Source organism: Zosterops lateralis (genome assembly GCF_965231275.1).
Source record: "Zosterops lateralis genome assembly, chromosome: 4".
Lineage (NCBI taxonomy): Eukaryota > Metazoa > Chordata > Aves > Passeriformes > Zosteropidae > Zosterops > Zosterops lateralis.
This window is the reverse complement of record NC_139765.1, coordinates 393,620-411,485: the sequence shown is the minus strand read 5'-3', so window position 1 is coordinate 411,485 and position 17,866 is coordinate 393,620. Positions and strand designations below refer to the sequence as shown.

The window sequence follows — 17,866 nt, the reverse complement described above, 5'->3', positions numbered from 1 at the left end:
GTGTTCCTGCTGTAGTCTGGGCTTTGGTGCTCCCAACACCCAGGCAGAACCTTCTGCTTTCCTCCTGGGCTGGGGGAAACTGCTGGCACTGGGCACAGCCCAGGGAGTGGTGACAGGAATCTGCTGCTGCTGGGAATTCCTGCTGCAGCCAAAGCAGGTGTAGGGACACTGTTCTTTCGGTGTCAGCTGCTCTCCTCCTGTGCTCTGCCATGGTCAGGGAGAGGGACAAACCAGCACAGTCACCTACACACCGAGCACTGTGTGAGCACTGCCCGTGGCTCCTGCCTGCAGAGGTGTGGGGGGACAGCAGTGACATCCTCAGGAGCAGGTTTTCCAGCACTCTGAGCATCCCAGCCCACACTCTGAGCTGTCCCTGAGCTCTGGCTCATGCAGAAATGTCACCTGTTTGTCTCCAGTGTGCCGAGCTCAGTGTCCACACAGAGGATGTCACACACAAACCTGGCCATGGAAGTGAGGCCTCTGCTGCTCTGCAGACATCCAGCAAGGACAGGGCTCTTCCAGCCTCAGGATTCTGCCTCTTCAATCCATTATTGGGAAGCAGTTATTCACTAGGGAGGCTGTCTCTGAATGAGGTTGTTTGAAAGGCTGCAGCAGGATATTCTGCCAGGCAGGGACTGCAGGCTCTGGTTTTGTGCTTCTGCTACTGTAGTTTCAAAAAGTATGTGCCTTTCTGGGACAGAGCTTAGTGCCTCAAGCAGGAGTCAATGCTTTGTGCTTAATTTGGCTTCTTTCTCTGCTGAGCAGACTCCAGGTGCTGTAATGTTCCAGGCTCTACTTATCCCCTTCCTGTTATATTTGTGACAATTTTGCTCATACAGCCATGGTTGCTTTAAGCTGAACAACATTTTCAGGCTGATCAGGGCAGTAGCAGGGTGGTTATCAGATGGAGGAAATGCATCGTGTTTGCTCTGGCCTTTGGTTCCCAGATAATGCACCAGCAGAAGGTGTTCCTGGAGGCTGGGAGGTGGCTCAGTCACAGGACTGCATTGCCTCCACACACTGGAGCCAGTTTGTCCTGGGGGACAGAGGAGCAGAGGGGGAGGTGGCACTGGGGGCACAGTTGCTCTCAGTGCTCAGCAAAGGCCAGGTATGGCTGATGGCTCTTCCTGTTGGGAATACTGAGCAGCAGCAGCAGTTGTGCCTGGGCCACTCTCCTGGAAAGACTTTGGTGGTTTGGGGCATAATTCATTTTAAAGTAGCTGCTACTTGCCCAGCAGTGAGAGGTTGTGTTTGTCTCCCCATAAACATTTCCCTCTCCTCTTTTCCCCTCCTCATTCCTCTATGAAGGTGCCTTTTGAAACCCTCCTCTTTTTAGGTTTGAACTCTCTCTCCAGGCAGCTGGAAGATGGCTCAGTGCTTTGGAGGAGAGAAATCCAGCACTTGTTCCCTGCTCAGCAGGACATAAATGTGAAGCAAGACCAGACCTGGGAGGAGGTTCTGTGGTTCCTCCCAGAGCATGAAGCATCAGCACTCCTGGGGTGGGCTAGGGCCACTTCTTATGCTCATCTGTCCCAGGCAAAGCCGAAGGACCATTTTATCTCCAGAGGCTTTTGTTCCATATTTTTCTTTGGGCTTCCTTTCCCTGGTAGCACAGCCACAGCTGCTGGTGGAGGGCTGGGATCAAGCTGAAGGCAGAAATCTTGGCAAAGGTTCTAAGGTAAAGAGAAAGACAGGAACAACATGCAACATGAATCAATAACCTTTAGGATTTTCCAGCTCTTTTCCTCCCCGAGGCATGAGGCACTGACAGTGCCCCCTCTGGTCCAGAGCTGCTGCTCTTTTCCAGAAGGGGAGTTGGGGAGGAATGTCTAAGCCAGCTGTGCCCCAGCTGCAGAGCTGGTGCAGCTGCTCAGTGCTTGGCAGCCTGCCTGGATCTGCAGGACCTGTGGGCACTCCCTCCTCGGGGAGGCACCCACACAGTGACCTCCTGGGCCACGCTGGGGGCTGGCACCAGAGTGGTGCTCCTGGGACAGGTGCCAGTGTCACTGCTGCCACTCGCCAGCCCTGGTGGCACTGGGAGGTGCCCTGCAGCTGCTGGGGGGTTCAGCCTGCACCATCCCAGGTGGCACACACTGCTACAAGCTCTTCACTGCTGTTCTCCTTAGACATGTAAATGTATGTGTGTGTATCTACCCAAATATTTTTTAAATGCTGTTATTTTGGTGGATCTCTGGATGAAGCTGTTTTGCTATTACCACAGCATGCATATTACTTAGGTTTATTCCTTTTTAATTTTTTTTTTTTTTTAAGATTCGCATTTTTCCATTTCTCTTATTTGTTTTTGCAAACCTGTTTGATAAAGCTTGTTTCTGACTGTCTCTTTTATTCCCCTCGCCTTAGATACAGTTAAACTCAAAATCTTAGACATTGAGATTTTCATCCTTTGGATTTTTCCCTTCAGATTTTTCATTGCCTCTAATGGGTCGATTAAAATCCCACTCAATTTCTTTGCCTTCTACCATTTCTAAACTATGTATTGAAAGTATATTTTATTTTCTGTAGTCTTAACTGGTCCTTTGTGGTATTGTTGGTTCTTCTCACTTTCTATTTTCTGTAGAAAGATTAAAAAAAAAAATCAGTCTTTCAAGTAATATCTCCCAGAACCATATGGACTTTTTCTTAGTTCACTCCAGAATATGTGTAAAGTGGTGTTTTACTTTAAACATGCTTTGCTCAGGATTTTCCAGCTTGCTTTTGCACTTGTAGATTTAACATTTCCCCTCGCTGCTTATGTTTACATTGAACATTTGTTTTCATTTTCGGGTTATTGTTGTGTTCAGCGCAGTCCTTATCTCACTGGGTGGAAGTCAAATAGTCTGTAATTGACTGCACATTTTCCTATCATAGTCTATTAGTTCCTGCCAATTAGCTTGTCGTCTTGTTGATAAGATTGCTGCTATCTGCACACTGCAGTAATTGTGCTTACCCAGGGATATTCATGCATGGGGCTGATGAATGCAGGAGTTTGAGAATCTATAGAAATATTTCCCTAATCGATCTCCTCTCTCTCCTCACACCAATCTGTTGCACAAGGCAAGATATTTGTCTTTACTGATGTTTCTAATCCCTGCGTTCTAACCCTGTTTAAAGCTGCACTATTCACTGTGAGGTGGTTTCTGCACAAAGGGGGATGTTCTCTGTTTCTCACCATGTTGGATCATTTCTCTTCTGGAAGAGGAATTAGAGGAGAAAACCCTCTTCCCTGGTTTTCAGGAATCACTAATTTGGACCACCCAATAACTGTTTACCTGCTGTGGAAGAGGAGCAGCTCTGTGTGGGTCCCTTTCCAAATAATATTCTGTGGTAATGGCCACAGGTACCATGTTTAATTAAGTATGCACAATGGGAGGAAAAAGTATTTATTTTTTTTAAAAATCTGCATTTTTCATCAAATGCCATTAGTTGTTATACTGTGACATGTAGTGAATAACATATTCATCTTTGTCTTCCTTTTTCCTGGACCTTTGTTGTCAACCTCTTTTCAGCCAAGAAAATTTTCTGTTCCTGAAGTGAGTTGTTGTTGCATGTTTAATCACTCCTTGGCTGAATTAATTCCTTACCTCCTCCTGCCTCTGCTCCATTTCCCTGTTTCTCCAGTGGGAAGACTGGTGCTGTGTGGATTTACCAGATCCATGTGGTGACACCAAGTGTTTGCTGGTTCTTTCCTGTTGTTCTCCTTCTGCCTTCTCAGATATCCTGTACTCTGCAGCCACTCTGCACACCTCATCCAAGGACACTGACCCCAAAAATGTTATTTCCCCCCCGTTCTCTCTTGCCTCAGATATTTATCAACAGATGTAATAAAAATATTTTAAAACCTTGTCTCATGTATATCCTTGGACCATCCCAGCTGTAGCATATCCACCATGAATAATAATATTATCCTGTTCTGTTTTGTGGCCTCTAAGCACAGAGTTAATGCCATCATTACCTGCTGTAATCCCAAAACCTCCTTCTGGGGTAAGAGCAGCTCATTTTGCAGCCCAGTGCTGGCTGTGCACAGCTGGGGCTGCCTTGTCTCCTTGCTGTAAAACTTTTCATCTACTGCTTGGTCTGTTCCCACTGCAGCCTCCCCGGTGGAGTCCCGGGATGGGGCAGAGCCTCCCCGGTGGAGTCCCGGGATGGGGCAGAGCCTCCCCGGTGGAGTCCCGGGATGGGGCAGAGTCTCCCCGGTGGAGTCCCGGGATGGGGCAGAGCTGCTCCTGGGAAACACCAGCGCCAAAGATCCCTCTGTGCTCATGAGGGAAGGGAGTTTGCAACCTGCCAGATTTCTGAATGGGGCCGTTTGGGCCCTTAGGAAGAAGGAGCAGAGCTCTTGGCTGGGTTGATTCCCAGCTTTGCCGCCTGCCTGAGCTCCTGGCCACACCAGAGTCCTGGAAATTACGGGTCGGGCTGTGATGGGACCTTGCCCTGTGCCCGCCACCCCGCCAAGGAGCGGCCACGGGGGGAATTCACGGGAAATTCAGGTTTTGTCTCTTACCTCCTCCCGGCGGGGCTCCAGCTCCCTGGGGCAGGCTGCGGGGACACCTGTGAGCCCTGGTGTCCCTTGTCCCGGGGCGGGACAGGACAGGACAGGAGGCGATGGAGAACCGAGCCACCCGAGCCCTTCTCCCGGCGGGGGAACGAGCCCCTTCGCTCTGGCCATGAAATCAGTCATGTGTAGGGTTTTGTCCGGCCCTGGGGGGTGGGGGAAGGAATGTGGGTTGGGCGAAGTCTAGGATTACACCACCGCTGGATTTTTTTTTTCCTTTGCACACTTTAAATAGCCGGCACCTTTCTGTCCTGCCCGCGCCGCTCCCGCCGCCCGCGCCCCGCCAGCGCCGCCCGCAAGGTAACAGCACCCCTGTCCCCTGTCCCTGTCCCCTCTGCCCGTGCCCTGTGCCCCTCACCCTGCCCGGGGGAGAGAGAGGTCACCGAGCCTTTTCTGCCTGTTTAATCATTCTCCAGCGGGGAGGGGTCCTCCCAGCCCTGCCTTGCTGTCAAACCCTTGCCAGTGTTCCTTACTCCTCTTCCCAAGTGTCCCCAAGTGTTTTATAGGGGGACCGTGTTAGGGGGAAGGGGAGAGGTTGAAAGTGCTGATTTGACCTTTTTTTTAGTTCTCCCCGGACAGAGGAGAGTGTCATTTGCTGCCAGTGCCTTTCCCTGCTCTCCTGGCGGGGATGAATGTCAAGGCTGGGGCTGCAGGGCTGGCTCTGTGCGGGGAAACTGCCCTCCTTGCCTTGCCCTGCCCTCCTTGCCTTGCCCTCCTCGCCCTGCCCTCCTTGCCTTGCCCTGCCCTCCTTGCCTTGCCCTCCTTGCCCTGCCCTCCTTGCCTTGCCCTGCCCTCCTTGCCTTGCCCTGCCCTCCTTGCCCTGCCCTCCTCGCCCTGCCCTCCTCGCCCTGCCCTCCTTGCCTTGCCCTGCCCTCCTTGCCTTGCCCTGCCCTCCTTGCCCTGCCCTCCTCGCCCTGCCCTCCTCGCCCTGCCCTCCTTGCCTTGCCCTGCCCTCCTTGCCTTGCCCTGCCCTCCTTGCCCTGCCCTCCTTGCCCTGCCCTCCTTGCCCTGCCCTGCCCTCCTTGCCCTGCCCTCCTTGCCTTGCCCTGCCCTCCTTGCCTTCCTTGCCCTGCCCTCCTTGCCCTGCCCTCCTCAGCACGAGGGGCCAGCAGTCCCAGCTTTGACACGGGGAATGGGTCAGAACCACAATCCTCACTCTTTCTGCAGTAGAACTTTGCAGCCAGTGGGGCATCCTGCCTGGAAGGAGCAGGCTGAACCCTCCCTGACCCTTCCAAATGGTGTTCACCACCTCCTGGAGGTACCTGGGGCAGTGAAGTGGTGCCCACCTGCCCTCTGCTGATCTTCTCTCAGCACAGATGTGTTTATTTGGAGATGGTGCCATAGGATCTGAGAGCAGTACTGGGGGAGCTTTGTGGGAAAGGGGCAGACATTGAGAAAGGAAGAACCCAGATGCCAATGACTTCTTCACACTTTATCCTGCTCTTACAAGGATAGCATCATTCTGAAAATCACCTTTTCACGTAGCCTTGAAGGTTGTCAGCAGCAGTTGATGCCATTGAAAGGATAAACTTGTTTTCCTGTTGTTTCAGTTTGTTCCATTCCTGTGTCTAGGACTTCTGTGTGCTTTGCGCATCCAGTGCATAGTCTGTAAAACCAGGCCTTGGTAGGCAGCAACAGAAAATAGGAGAAACCCTTATAAAATACCTTGTCAAGTATTTGATCCTGCTGTCATCCCCCTCCAGCCCCAAGTCTGTTCCCCCACCTGACACAGTGGGAGCTCCAGGCTGACCTGATGGGTCTTCTGTGTAACACTGGGATTAGAGGATGGGCTTCCAGAGACAGGAGTGGTTTGAGATGAGGAAATTTAAAATAATGTAACTAATAGTGGCTTTTAAGGACTGGTTTTGGACTCAGTGGTGAAAATGCATGTGTACTCTGAGAACCAGCAGGAATTGGTATGAGGCAAAAGAGGAGAACAGTTTGAGGGGTGTGTGTGCATGTTCTTGCCTCTCTCTTGCCTCCCATGGTCCAAATTTCTGCTTCTTTGCAAGGCTTGTGCTGAATGTAATGAAGGAAACTCTTTTTGAAGGTGGGATGGATTACAGAGTCCCCGGTGCTGTCAGCAATGGGGAAATGGTGCCCACACACCCTGGCATGGAGAAGGAGAAGGAGGAAGAAGAGGAGGAGGACCAGACCCTGGAGCGTGGCCAGTGGAACAACAAGCTGGAGTATGTGCTGTCTGTGGCTGGGGAGATCATTGGCCTGGGAAACGTCTGGCGCTTCCCCTATCTCTGCTACAAGAACGGTGGAGGTAAGTGCAGCCAGGGCCCCCTGCACCCCCTCCATCCCTGCCAGCTCCTCAGCTGTGCCCAAATCATGGGGCCAAAGAGAAGATGCCAACCTGCTGAAATGGTCCTGCCAGCTGGGCCCCCACCAGGGCTTTGTTTTGAACCAAGTGGGACGTGGATGACAGTGGCAATATCCCAGGGTTTCTGATGGCTGTAGCTGTGTTTCCCTGAGATGAATGGGCCTCCCCTCCGGCTGGTGAAGTGGGGGGTTATATGCAGAGGGAAGGCTGGAAGAGCAGGGAGACAACTCAGCTTTCTGAGCTGTGAGTCTCACTTCAGGCATCCTGTGCAAATTGATGGCGGGTCCTGGTGGGAGAGCAGGGAGTGCTGTGAGAGGCCCCAGTGTCTTTGGAGGCTCTGTGAGTAGGAAAGTTCCAGGGGAACTCCCAGGAGTTCTTGAGCACAGGTCCTGCTCCTGTGTGTGTCCATGGGGTCCATGTGTGTGCAGGGTGCTGGTGCAGGGACAGGGCAGAGGGAAGGGTTTCTCCTGCCTCGGTAGGAGTACACCACCACTCCTGCCCCACATGGCACTCCCTTGGCACCCACTGGAGCTGTAAGGTGGGGGACAGGGGACCCTGCCTCTGATCCCCACGGCAGGGCTGTGAGAGTGCAGGTGGAGGTGGCTGATGCAGAGCCAGGGAAGCAGGAGGGTGTTCCTGCTGGCCCCGAGGTGCCAGCACTGCAGAGCTGCTCAGGCTGTGCTCAGCCTTCCCCCTGGGGCCAGGCTGGACTGTGCCTTGGCAGCAGACCTGGGCTTGCTGTGCAGGTGGAGCCTTGCTGGGGGCTTCCACTGTTTGTGGCTGCCTTTTAAAGGACAAAGCTTTCAAAAATGAAGACACAGAGTTTTTCCCAACTTTGGCTCAGAGATGTGTGGAGAGAGGGAGCTGCTCTCCCTGTCTGGTGTTTGGCTGCTAATTGGGCCCTCCAGGAGGGCAGGGGAGAGGGGAAGCAGCCCTTGGCTGGGAGCTGGCAGGGAGTGAGCACTGAGGACCCGGGGCTGAAATCCCCTGCCTTGAGCCCGGGGTAGTCTCATGGGCCTCACTAAACTGCTTTCATCCCAGGGGTATAAAAGAGGATTAAACACTGTTTAGCTACTTTCACGCCGTGCTTTGTTCAGTGCTTGTTTCCTTTCGCCAGGTGGTCAGGCAGCCCCTTTCCCTGTTGAAAAAGGAGAAATTTTCCACATGTTCTTTTTCTGTGGGAAATGTTTCTTGGCTGCTTGTTGAGCTGTGTCTGGTCCCAGTGCTGCAGCTTTCCTTGGGTACTATTCCACTGATGGGAGCAGGACCTGGAATCCTGTCCAGGCACCCTGGGGCCAGGGGAGAGCTCAGGGAGTGCCCTGGGGAGAGGGGAGCTGTGCATGAGCAGCAGAGCCAAGACACAAAGGGATTTCTCAGCCTTTTTTCCCCGGAGAAATGGGCATGAGGCAAAGTCCTGTGAAGCAGTAGAGGCTGTGAGGAATTTGAAGTCCCAGGCAGATTTTTCACCTCCTGCCCCCTTTCCATAAGGCTAGAGCAAGGATGGGGCACGAGAATCTGAGGAAAGCAGTTTCTGTCAGATTTCTCCTGGGGCAGAGCAGTGTGATGAGGTGGTGCAGGACACAAGGCTCCCATGGAACCCAGCCCATTACAGACAGCACTGCATCAAAACCCTTGGAATGCCTCAAGTTGAATTTAAAAGTTGCCAGAGGTTTTGCCTTATACTCCTTTAGGAATGCTGGTCCAGGCACTTGCTTCTCCCATTCTTCCATAAAGGTGCAGGGCCTTTATTTAATTTCCAGCCCCAGGTCAATCATAGCCAGCCTAGAACCATTCACTCCTGTGCCAGCACTCCCATCAGTCTGGGGTAGTTCTGCCCTGCTGGATGACTCTCTCCCTGCCTTCTGAACTGTGTGCAGGCAGTGGTGATAACTGCTCTCAGCTCTTGCTTTGTTGCCTGGATATGAGCCTCCTCAAGAAAATGGTATCTGCAAAATCTGAGTTATGCAAAGAGCCAGTCACTCTTCCTTTCTTTAGGGATATTTTCACATAACGAAGGAAGTGTAGTCCCTTACACATTTAATGCTCAGTGCATGATACCAAAGCCCTACATAGTAGTGAAAAACAACAAAGAAAAGCAGAAAAAATTGTTCTTTTTGCTCTTGTTTGCTCTTGCTTTCCCCTGCAGAGGCAGGGTCAGGCCCTCCCTGGGCAGGCTGGCCCCACTGATTGGGAAATACCAGGGAAGCCTGTCTGGTGGTGTGGCTGCCAGCACTGCACCCCCTCCCCAGCTGCCCACACCTGCCAGTCCCGAGGCCCCTCTGCTGAAAATGAGATGGGGAGGGCACAGGGGCTGCTTAGGGAGTCATTTCTCCCTGTGTCCCCTGTTCTGCCAGTTGACAGGGGCCTTTTAAAGAACACAGACACCCATGGAAAGAATGGTCTTTATTATGACTACAAAGGCAACACAAAAATAAAATTATACATTGAGTAAAACTACTTGGCTTTAGCAACGAGTAAAAGGAAGCAAGGTAATGCACTAATCATGGCTAGGTGAGAGAAAGGGATTGAGGGAGATCCATCACCAGTTGCCTGAATGCCCCAGCATCAGCCAGAGCTCCAGTGGCTGGGGGGCCCCATCCCACAGCCAGGACCTGGAGAGCCCTTCCTGGAGACTGGGGAAATCCCACACTGTGCATCCACCCACAGCTGAGGTCTCCAAACTCCCCCCAAAAGTGTCTCCAGCTTTTATAAGCCCAAATCAGCAAGTCAAAGTGACTTGATGATACTTTTAGCACAGAAACCCCTGGATCTGATGGCACATGGCTCTACCCGCCAGGGCCAGGCCTTGGCCAGAGAGTTTCCCCCTAAAACACCCTACAAACAAGCAATTGGGAAAAGTTTTTTAAAATGATACATTTCTTTGTCATCTATTTTAGCTAAATTATACTGATAGTGTTAATCACACAGAGCCCAGGACTCATCCTCTAAGTCAACTGAAACCTTCCTGAAACTCCAGATAACAGAGGTTTGGGGACAGGCCAGACTGCAGGCTGAAAACAGGGGAAAACTGGGCTGGAAAGCTTGACTTGCTGCCTCAGAGACCTCTCCTGGAGTTTAGTTAAATACAAACTTTTATATGACAGCAGTCTTTCTTGGCAACAGGCTTGACTTTCATGGTGATATGATTTTGTGCAAGTGGGGAGTTGAGGGGAAGGTGTTGGGACATCCATTCCCATGCCATTTGCCTTCACCAATTTTTATTTACTGGTATAGGGACAGTGTGTGGGCAGGTGTGCAATGTTCCCACAGGGCTGCCAGGGAACAGAATCACTGAGATTAGAAAAGGCCTCTAAGATCATTGAGTCAAACCATTAAGCCAGCACCCCTTTCAGCTCCTGTTTGTCCACAGGGAGTGCCAAGCTGTGTCTTCCCTGTCTATTTTCCTTTTTTTTTTTTTTTTTTTTTTTTTTTTTTTTTTTTTTTTTTGTGGGACGGGGGGGCTGTGACTCTCTACCTGGCTGAGATGAGCACAGGGTGGGAATCCCAGCCAGTCTCCAAAGTGCCCCTTCCCTTTCCCAGCCCCTGCTAACTAAGCTTCTTAATGAAATCTCCTGGGTTTTGAGTTCTCTGGAGCCCCAGGATTGTTATTCCTCATTCATCCCCACCCAGCTGAGCCCAAAGCCAGTGAGCATCACCCAGGCAGGGAAAAGGCTGTGCAGAGAAATCACAATTCGTGCCTGGCTGGGTTGCCCCCTGTGACCCTGTCTGCCCTCTGAGCCCACCAAGATGCTGCTCTCTGCTTGGCTCTGCCCCCTCCCTGACCTGTGTCCTGCCTCCCAGCAGGGCCTGAGAGCTCCAGTGGCACATGACGTGTGGGTGGCACATGATGGGCATGGACCATCCTGGGGCTGGTGCCTGTGCTCTGAGGGGTAAAGGCCGTTACTGCAATTAACATTAGCCTGGGCTAATCAGAAGCCTGAAGCATTTAATCTCTCCCTGCCTGCTCCATGACAGGGCTGGAGCAGGAGGGCAGCCCTGGTGCTGCTCTGAGGTACAGATTTCCTGCACTATTTGCTCTTCCTTTGCATGTCTGCTGCTTTTTGCCAAGGAAATGATAGACCAACGCAGACTGGGCAAAAGTGTCAGTCTCCATGTGCTCCTCAGAGCCCTGGTATTGGCATCCATGGGTTTGTCAGCTTATTCAGCCACAATAATCAATGTGAAAGGAGCCACCAACCTGATTAGGAGTCATAATGTCTTTACAGCAGTGTTCTTCTCTATTTCCATACAGCTATTCACAACTTTCTTCTCCATTCTTTGTACATACTGAATTATTCATGTAATCACATCACTCCAGAAGATGAAATGTGAGGAAAACTTTTTTTTCCTGGCATCCTGTTTGTGATCTTCCAATCTCCCTCCAAGGCTGTCTGGTGACTGGCTGGAGACAGCCTGACCTCAGTCCCCTCATGGGGCTGATTTTTCTGTCTGCCACTTGAATCTGCCAGGTGCCTTCTTCATCCCCTACCTCATCTTCCTCTTCACCTGTGGGATCCCAGTGTTCTTCCTGGAGACAGCACTGGGGCAGTACACCAGCCAGGGAGGGGTGACAGCCTGGAGGAGGATCTGTCCCCTCTTTGAAGGTGAGTGGAGGGAGCTGGGAGGGCTTGGCCAGGTGGGGACACCCTGGAACCCTGGGGGGATGAGCAGAGAGGTGTCTCCCCACAGCCTGGATTGTTGTACACCTCTATGGATTGTTATACAACTCCACACATCCCCTCCCCACCTTCTGAGAGGGTCCCCTTTCCAAAATCCTGCTGGAAAAATGGATCACCTTCTTCACCAAACAGTTCTCACTGTTACAATGCACCCCAGTTTCCTTCTTCGTGGCCACAGCTTTGGCCTGGAGCTTTGTGCCCAACCAAGGTTGTTCTCTAAGAGGTAAATGGAGAGAATGCTGCTGGTGGTTATGAGGAACTTAAGCATGCTGCTGTTTTATTTTAAGTCAATGCTCTGTCATCTCTGTGAGTTTGCAGGTTGGGTAAAACCTTACTGGTGAAGGTGTCAGCTCTCTTAATGAATTGTTAGTAGTCAGATCCTCTGTTTCCAGCACTGTTTCATCACAGTTATCCAGCCTCAAGGCAATCTCCCTGATTTCTTTGGAAGTCACAGCTGCCTCCTCCTCACAGGCCAAAACCTTTCCATGCTTCTCCAATGCCTCCCAGAGAAGGTGCGCAGTGTTAATGAAAGAGCTTCCCAAATAAAAGCGAAAAATATTTTAAAATGGATTTTGTTAGAAGAGCTGTGACTCAGCAGGTGCACACCACTGTATGTTTCTGCCCCTTTGGGTGGTGTTCCAACCATAACCTGCTCAGCCCCTGCCCAGTGTCCCTCCCATTGCCACCTTTTCACTGGGGAGGGCCATGCCAGGGAGGCAGGACTGGTGGTCACTGATGTGGGACAGTGGCCTTTGGGGAGGGGATGGTGGCCCTGGTGGCCACCCCACTGACACTGATCCAGCAGCACAGTCAAAATGCAGAGCAGCAGGCACAGACACTGGGGAGCAGCTCCCAGAGGGAATCCTGTCCCTGTCCCTGGCCTGTGGGTCACCTGCCTCTGGGGTCCCTTTCTGCAGGAATTGGCTACGCCTCACAGGTCATCGTCATCCTGCTCAACTTCTACTACATCATTGTCCTGGCCTGGGCCTTGTTTTATCTCTTCAGTTCCTTCACCATTGACCTCCCCTGGGGCAGCTGTGACCACGAGTGGAACACAGGTGGGTGTGGAGCCCTCTCCCTGTCCCCCAGGAGATCCCAGCTGAGGGAAACCTGCTGCTGCCCAGGGCCAAGCTTCAAGAGAGTGTCCTGCTCCTGTGTGGGTGGGACATAGGGTTTGGGGTGCTGGGTCACTGCAGTGCTCTTGGCACTTTTGTGGGAGAGGCTTGGTTGATCTGGGTCTGTGCTGCAGAGCAGCAGTGCTCTGCAGTGTGACCTCCCTGGTGACTCCTGCTTGGGGCTCCAGCTAGCATGGGTGCCCTCTTTGTTCTGTGTGCTAGCCACAGACCCAGTGCTGATCAGGACTGTACCCACTGGAAAGGAAAATTAAATGCTCTTGTCTTAAGTGTCCTAGATTTCTTGCCATCCTTTCCATAGAAGGGATTTTTTGGTGCATCCTTGGGACTATACAAAACTTGTCCCAGAGTCAATGTCAGTGAGTGTCAACACTGTGGATGAGCAGGGAGGGGTTTTTCAGATCCTCTGGTACTCCGAACACTGCTGCTTACAGTTCTCCTGTCCCTGCCTTTCCCACAGGGAACTGCCTGGAGCTCCAGAAGGCGAATTCCACACTCAACGTGACCAGTGAAAACGCCACGTCCCCGGTCATCGAGTTCTGGGAGTAAGTGAGGGACACCCTTCCCTCTCAGACAGAACTCCCCTGGGCAAGGGATGAACTGCAGTAGCACATGTGTTAACCCACCCTTGCCAGAAGAGGACACAAAGGGGGAAGCTGGGCAGGTCAGAGTGAAGGCTCTCAGGGGCAGCCCTGCCAGTCAGGGTTAACTTCACTGTGCCCACGGTGCTGCTCTGGGGCTGTGCTGGGATGCCTCAGAGCCACCTGATTGTGTCCTTCTGTCATGCTTTGTCCCTGTTCCTCTGGACCTTTTGGCCTTTTTGGTCTGACTGACCTCTTTCCTTTGAATCCATGCTGCTGTGTGATACCAGCATGTTCCCAGGAGGCCCTGGCATGGTGAGTGGTGACTTCTGTATGTGCACTGTTCTTAGCTCAAAAAATAGAAAAAGTGACGTTTTCACCATAGGGCAGCTAATATTCAAGTTATGCTGAGGAGAGAAACTCACCAAAATGGAAACAAAGTGCTGGGGTCAGAAAACTTTACACTGAAATTTGGTCCCTTATGTCCATTGTTCTCTCCCCTTGTGTTAGTTACCCTGGGGTACAGAGTAGCTTCATATCTGTCACAAAGGCACAGCTCTGTTGGCTCAGGATCTCTGATGATCCTCAGCAGGCCGAGTTAAGCACTGAGCCCTGGCTGGACACCTGCAGGGAACCCCCCTGCTGCCCCCGTGCATTTCCCTTGTGTGTTTGGAGGGATGGAGGGCTCTGTCCTCACCTCCCCTCGGGGATGGATGGAGCACACACACAGCACCCCCAGGGCTTCCTCAGCTCAGCACAAGGATACTGCTTTTAAACTCCAAAGTTTTTAAGTTTTCTTTAAGTCTCCTGTGTGCTCCCTGAGCCTGTGCTCTCCCTCTGCCTGTTGCTCACAAGTGATTAGATGGTGGCCTCAGACTGCTTTTCCTGTGGCTGAACCCTGGAAAAGTTGTTGTTTCTATCACTGCTGTGACCATCCCTGTGTTACTGGGGAATAAACAGCATGGGATTGGAAATTTCCACTGTCCATTGCTTCTGATGCAGCATCTGTTCCTGCCCTCCCTGGGCAGGGAGGTAGGAGGCCAGCATTTCTTTGAGGAGCTCTGACCTGCCACTGGGCTGATGGCACACTCCACAGGTCTCTTCTGGCTTCACCCAGTTAGTTCCAGTCCAGTGGCACCCTTTGCACTGGGTAGAGTCCACGTCCTTAGAAGGAGGCAAAAAGCAACATGACAAAGCGTATTGGAGAGAGCAGTGTGATTTTTCCAACCCCTCTCTCACCCCCTCAGTCCCTGCAAGGCTGCGGGGCAAGGAGGGCAGCAGTGTGCCTTAGACAGGGGCTCTCCAGCAGCACCTTTATTTTGGGATAATTGCTGTCTTTTGCAACAGGCTGGGCTCCAGTGTTGTTCAAGTCCCTCTCTGCCTGTCTCAGGCTTGGGTTTCTGGGACTGAACCCTGGGGTTTCACATTTGGGTTCAGCTGTGTGGTGTAGGAGAGGGAGGAGGATGAGTCCTCACTTTTGTAAGTGTCAGGAAGATTTGACATACACATGAGATGGAAAGGCTGCTATTATCTGACCTCATTTGTATCATGTAGCTCAGGATTTTATCTCCACACTGGCTGCAAGAAGATGGTCTAAGTGGCCTCTTTTGACTGTGCAGTGGGGATTATGGTGGCCTTGGTTGGGTCTTAGTCACAGAACAGGATGCTGTGCCGCTCTACATCCTGAGGTCAATTATGTGGCTGCCTCAAAGGAGGGAAGTGTGCTATGGAGAAGGGGTTGGACAGCATTTCTCCTTGGGTGGTCCTGATGGATTCTGCATGGTAACTGCAGTGTATCCCTCACTGTGAGGACTGGAGCATGTCAGAAATGTAGGTGAACTCTGTGTGTCCATGTGTGACCTGCCCGGCTGGCAGTATTTTCCAGAGAAGAGCACTGCTTAACTCCTCCAGGCTTTCAGCTCAGACCTGAACCTTGTCAGTAAGACAGCTTTTCTCCCCAGAGCCATCAGGCACTGAGGAGGAGAGAACCAGCAGGGTGTTGGGAACACTGGTGGGCAGCATCAGTGACCCTTGCGTGTTCCTTTGCTTCCCCCCACGCAGGAGGAGAGTGCTGAAGATTTCTGATGGCATCCAGCACCTGGGGGGGCTCCGCTGGGAGCTGGCTCTGTGTCTGCTGCTGGCCTGGATCATCTGCTACTTCTGCATCTGGAAAGGGGTCAAGTCCACGGGCAAGGTGAGTCCCTGGTTCAGGTCAGGCCTCTTCCCTTGGTCCCAGCACTGGTTCTGCTCACCTTTTATAGGCTCAGAGAGGTCCTTGACGTCCCCTGGGAGCTGCTGTCTGCATAAGCTGGTGGGAGCTTGTAGGGCTCAGTGTGCAGCAGGAGTGTGAGCCAGGACAGGAGTGTGAGCCAGGACAGGAGTGTGAGCCAGGCTCTGTGGTTTTGGGCAGCAAAGGATGGGAGCACTGAGGCATCTCAGAGCAATAACTTCCAAGCTGTATATCCCCATCTAGTCCCTCTCCATCCACAGGCTCAGGAGACCCTGCAGTTTTTCTCTGTATGGGGTGATTGCATGTTCCCTTCCTTCCCAGCACAGCGTGAGCAAGCAGCATGTTTTTGCCTCTGCTGGAAAGTGCAGCTGGAAAAGCTTCAAATTCGTTAGATATAAACAAAGGTAACTGTGACGCCCACAAAGCCCCCTCTGCCTCAGCACCATAGGAGTTGTCTTTTTATGCTTTTTGTTTGTCCCAGCTCTCCCCACAGTTGCTCGTGTTCTCCAGCAATAAAGGTCTCCTTTTTCTTTCCCCATACTAGTCACCACAGAGTTATTTCTTTGAGTGTTTTTGGGAAGAGCTGGTGTGACTGTCCAGCTCCACTCCACGCTGTCTGTTACAGAGAGTGCCACTCTCATTTGCACTGACCCCATTACTTAGTTTCTGCTACCGCCTCCTGACCCCATTCCCAGCCAGCTTTGTCTGGAGCCAGCAAGAGCAGATGGAAATGAAAAGGTTTAGTGTGTTTTCTAAATGGTGCCTTTGCCTGTCTTGAACGAGCCATCGTGTGTGATGGGGTGTAAATTTTAGCTGCACCTGTTTCCATCAAGTTGATGGCATAGATGTTAGCAGTTTCTCTTCCTTCCAGAATGGTCTGGGATTATGGAACATGTCAGGGAAATCAAGAAGCTTGCAGGGATGGTATTTTCTGGTTTCCATAGAGTAAAATTAGAAGAAAAGAGCAACTGCTTGCTGTGGTGGCCTGGTACAAGAAAACAGAGGCGGTCTAATAACAGCAAATGTATATTAAGATACAGCAAACATAGTGTGGGAAGTCCTGAGAACAAATTCCATCCATTTTAGATACAACTTCTCAGTCAAATGCAAGTGATTTTTAGCAAAAAGTACTAGTGATGATGAGATCTTGAAAACAGAAACCTTCTTTCAGTGAAGCAACAGTGTCCATAGGTTTATCAGCCCTCCACGTATTTCATAATCTGACTAAAATGATGGCTGTGAGAATACAACAACTTTCTTCCCACTGGGAAAGAAATATTCCTGAATTTTGAGGATTTGCCTGTGGAGGGTCAAACACCCTGAGCTGAAATCACCCATGTCAGATCAGCAGTGGTTCTCATCCTCCAGCACAGGGGCTGCCTGACCCCAGGAGTGCTCCCCCAGGCAGGAGGTTGTCACAGATGGAACCACTTGGCCGAGGCGTGTGGATCAGATTCAAATAAAACCCTGGGTGTTGTTGACCAGCATGTGACAGAACATCACACTGATCCCGGCAAGGTTCCTAGTGATGTAGTTAGTCCTAACAATGCCCAAAAAATAAAAAAGATTGGGTCTGAGCCAAGCACTGAGTAATATCTCATTGGATCCAGATGTTCCTGTTGTTAGATAGAAGCTTGGCAATCTTAATCCAGCAAAACCTTCTCCAAATTGAGTCCTCTGGTCTCGGTGGAGGTGTGAGTGACTGTGTGGGGAAAAGCTTATCACACTAATGCACACAGGCTGTAAAGCATGTAGGATGTTATCAAAATGTGAATCCAAATCATATGCCAGACAAGTACCAGTTTGTACCCTGAGCTCCTAAAACTGATGTTATTTAGAGATTAAGCCAAGAATGTGGAACCTGGCATCCTGGAAGAACATGCACTAAGGTTCTAAAGACAATGAGTTGTTTTCATGATCTTTGTTTTTAATCTTGCTTTCATGGGCTGAGAAATCTTAGACTTGCATCCTGTTATTTCCTGAAGGAAGACTTTGGTTGTGTGGTAAATACAGTGATGATGGTTAAACTTGCAGGACCTGCAGATTTGATTTACTGTCACTGTGCAGCTCTAAATCAGAGGCTCCTTGAAAATCTGGGCCTATGGGGAATGATGGCATTTACTTGTGCTGAAGGATCCTATCCTTGGTTCAGTGTTCAGGATGCAGATTCAGAGGGATGAACCTGCTCCAGACATCTCAGGCAATCCAGAGCCTCGGCAAGGAGGTGTTTTTCACTGATCTCTGTGTCAGTGTTATCCATGACTGCTGAGATACATAGAGCAGGGCACATGAAATGCATAGAAGACCTGGAGCTGCAGATAGAGATGATAGTCTAGTATTGGGTGTTTTCAAGGATGGGATA

At 51.2% G+C, this 17,866-nt stretch overlaps 1 protein-coding gene across 2 annotated transcripts in view; it reads left to right on the top strand.

The window, feature by feature from the left end:
- Window positions 1-4,774: 4,774 nt before the first annotated feature.
- Window positions 4,775-17,866, top strand: part of LOC310908691 (sodium- and chloride-dependent GABA transporter 2) — a gene marked incomplete at its 5' end in the record, with an annotated part of 31,093 nt that continues 18,001 nt past the window's right edge. The window contains 6 exons of one of the 2 annotated variants that reach the window (XM_083860018.1): window positions 4,775-4,852; window positions 6,603-6,824; window positions 11,351-11,485; window positions 12,478-12,618; window positions 13,154-13,238; window positions 15,336-15,468. In XM_083860018.1, the coding sequence (XP_083716144.1) occupies window positions 6,608-6,824; window positions 11,351-11,485; window positions 12,478-12,618; window positions 13,154-13,238; window positions 15,336-15,468 (711 nt within the window). Of the gene's footprint in view, window positions 4,853-6,580; window positions 6,825-11,350; window positions 11,486-12,477; window positions 12,619-13,153; window positions 13,239-15,335; window positions 15,469-17,866 lie in introns of those variants that run through there. The other variant, XM_083860017.1, reaches the window with a different exon arrangement.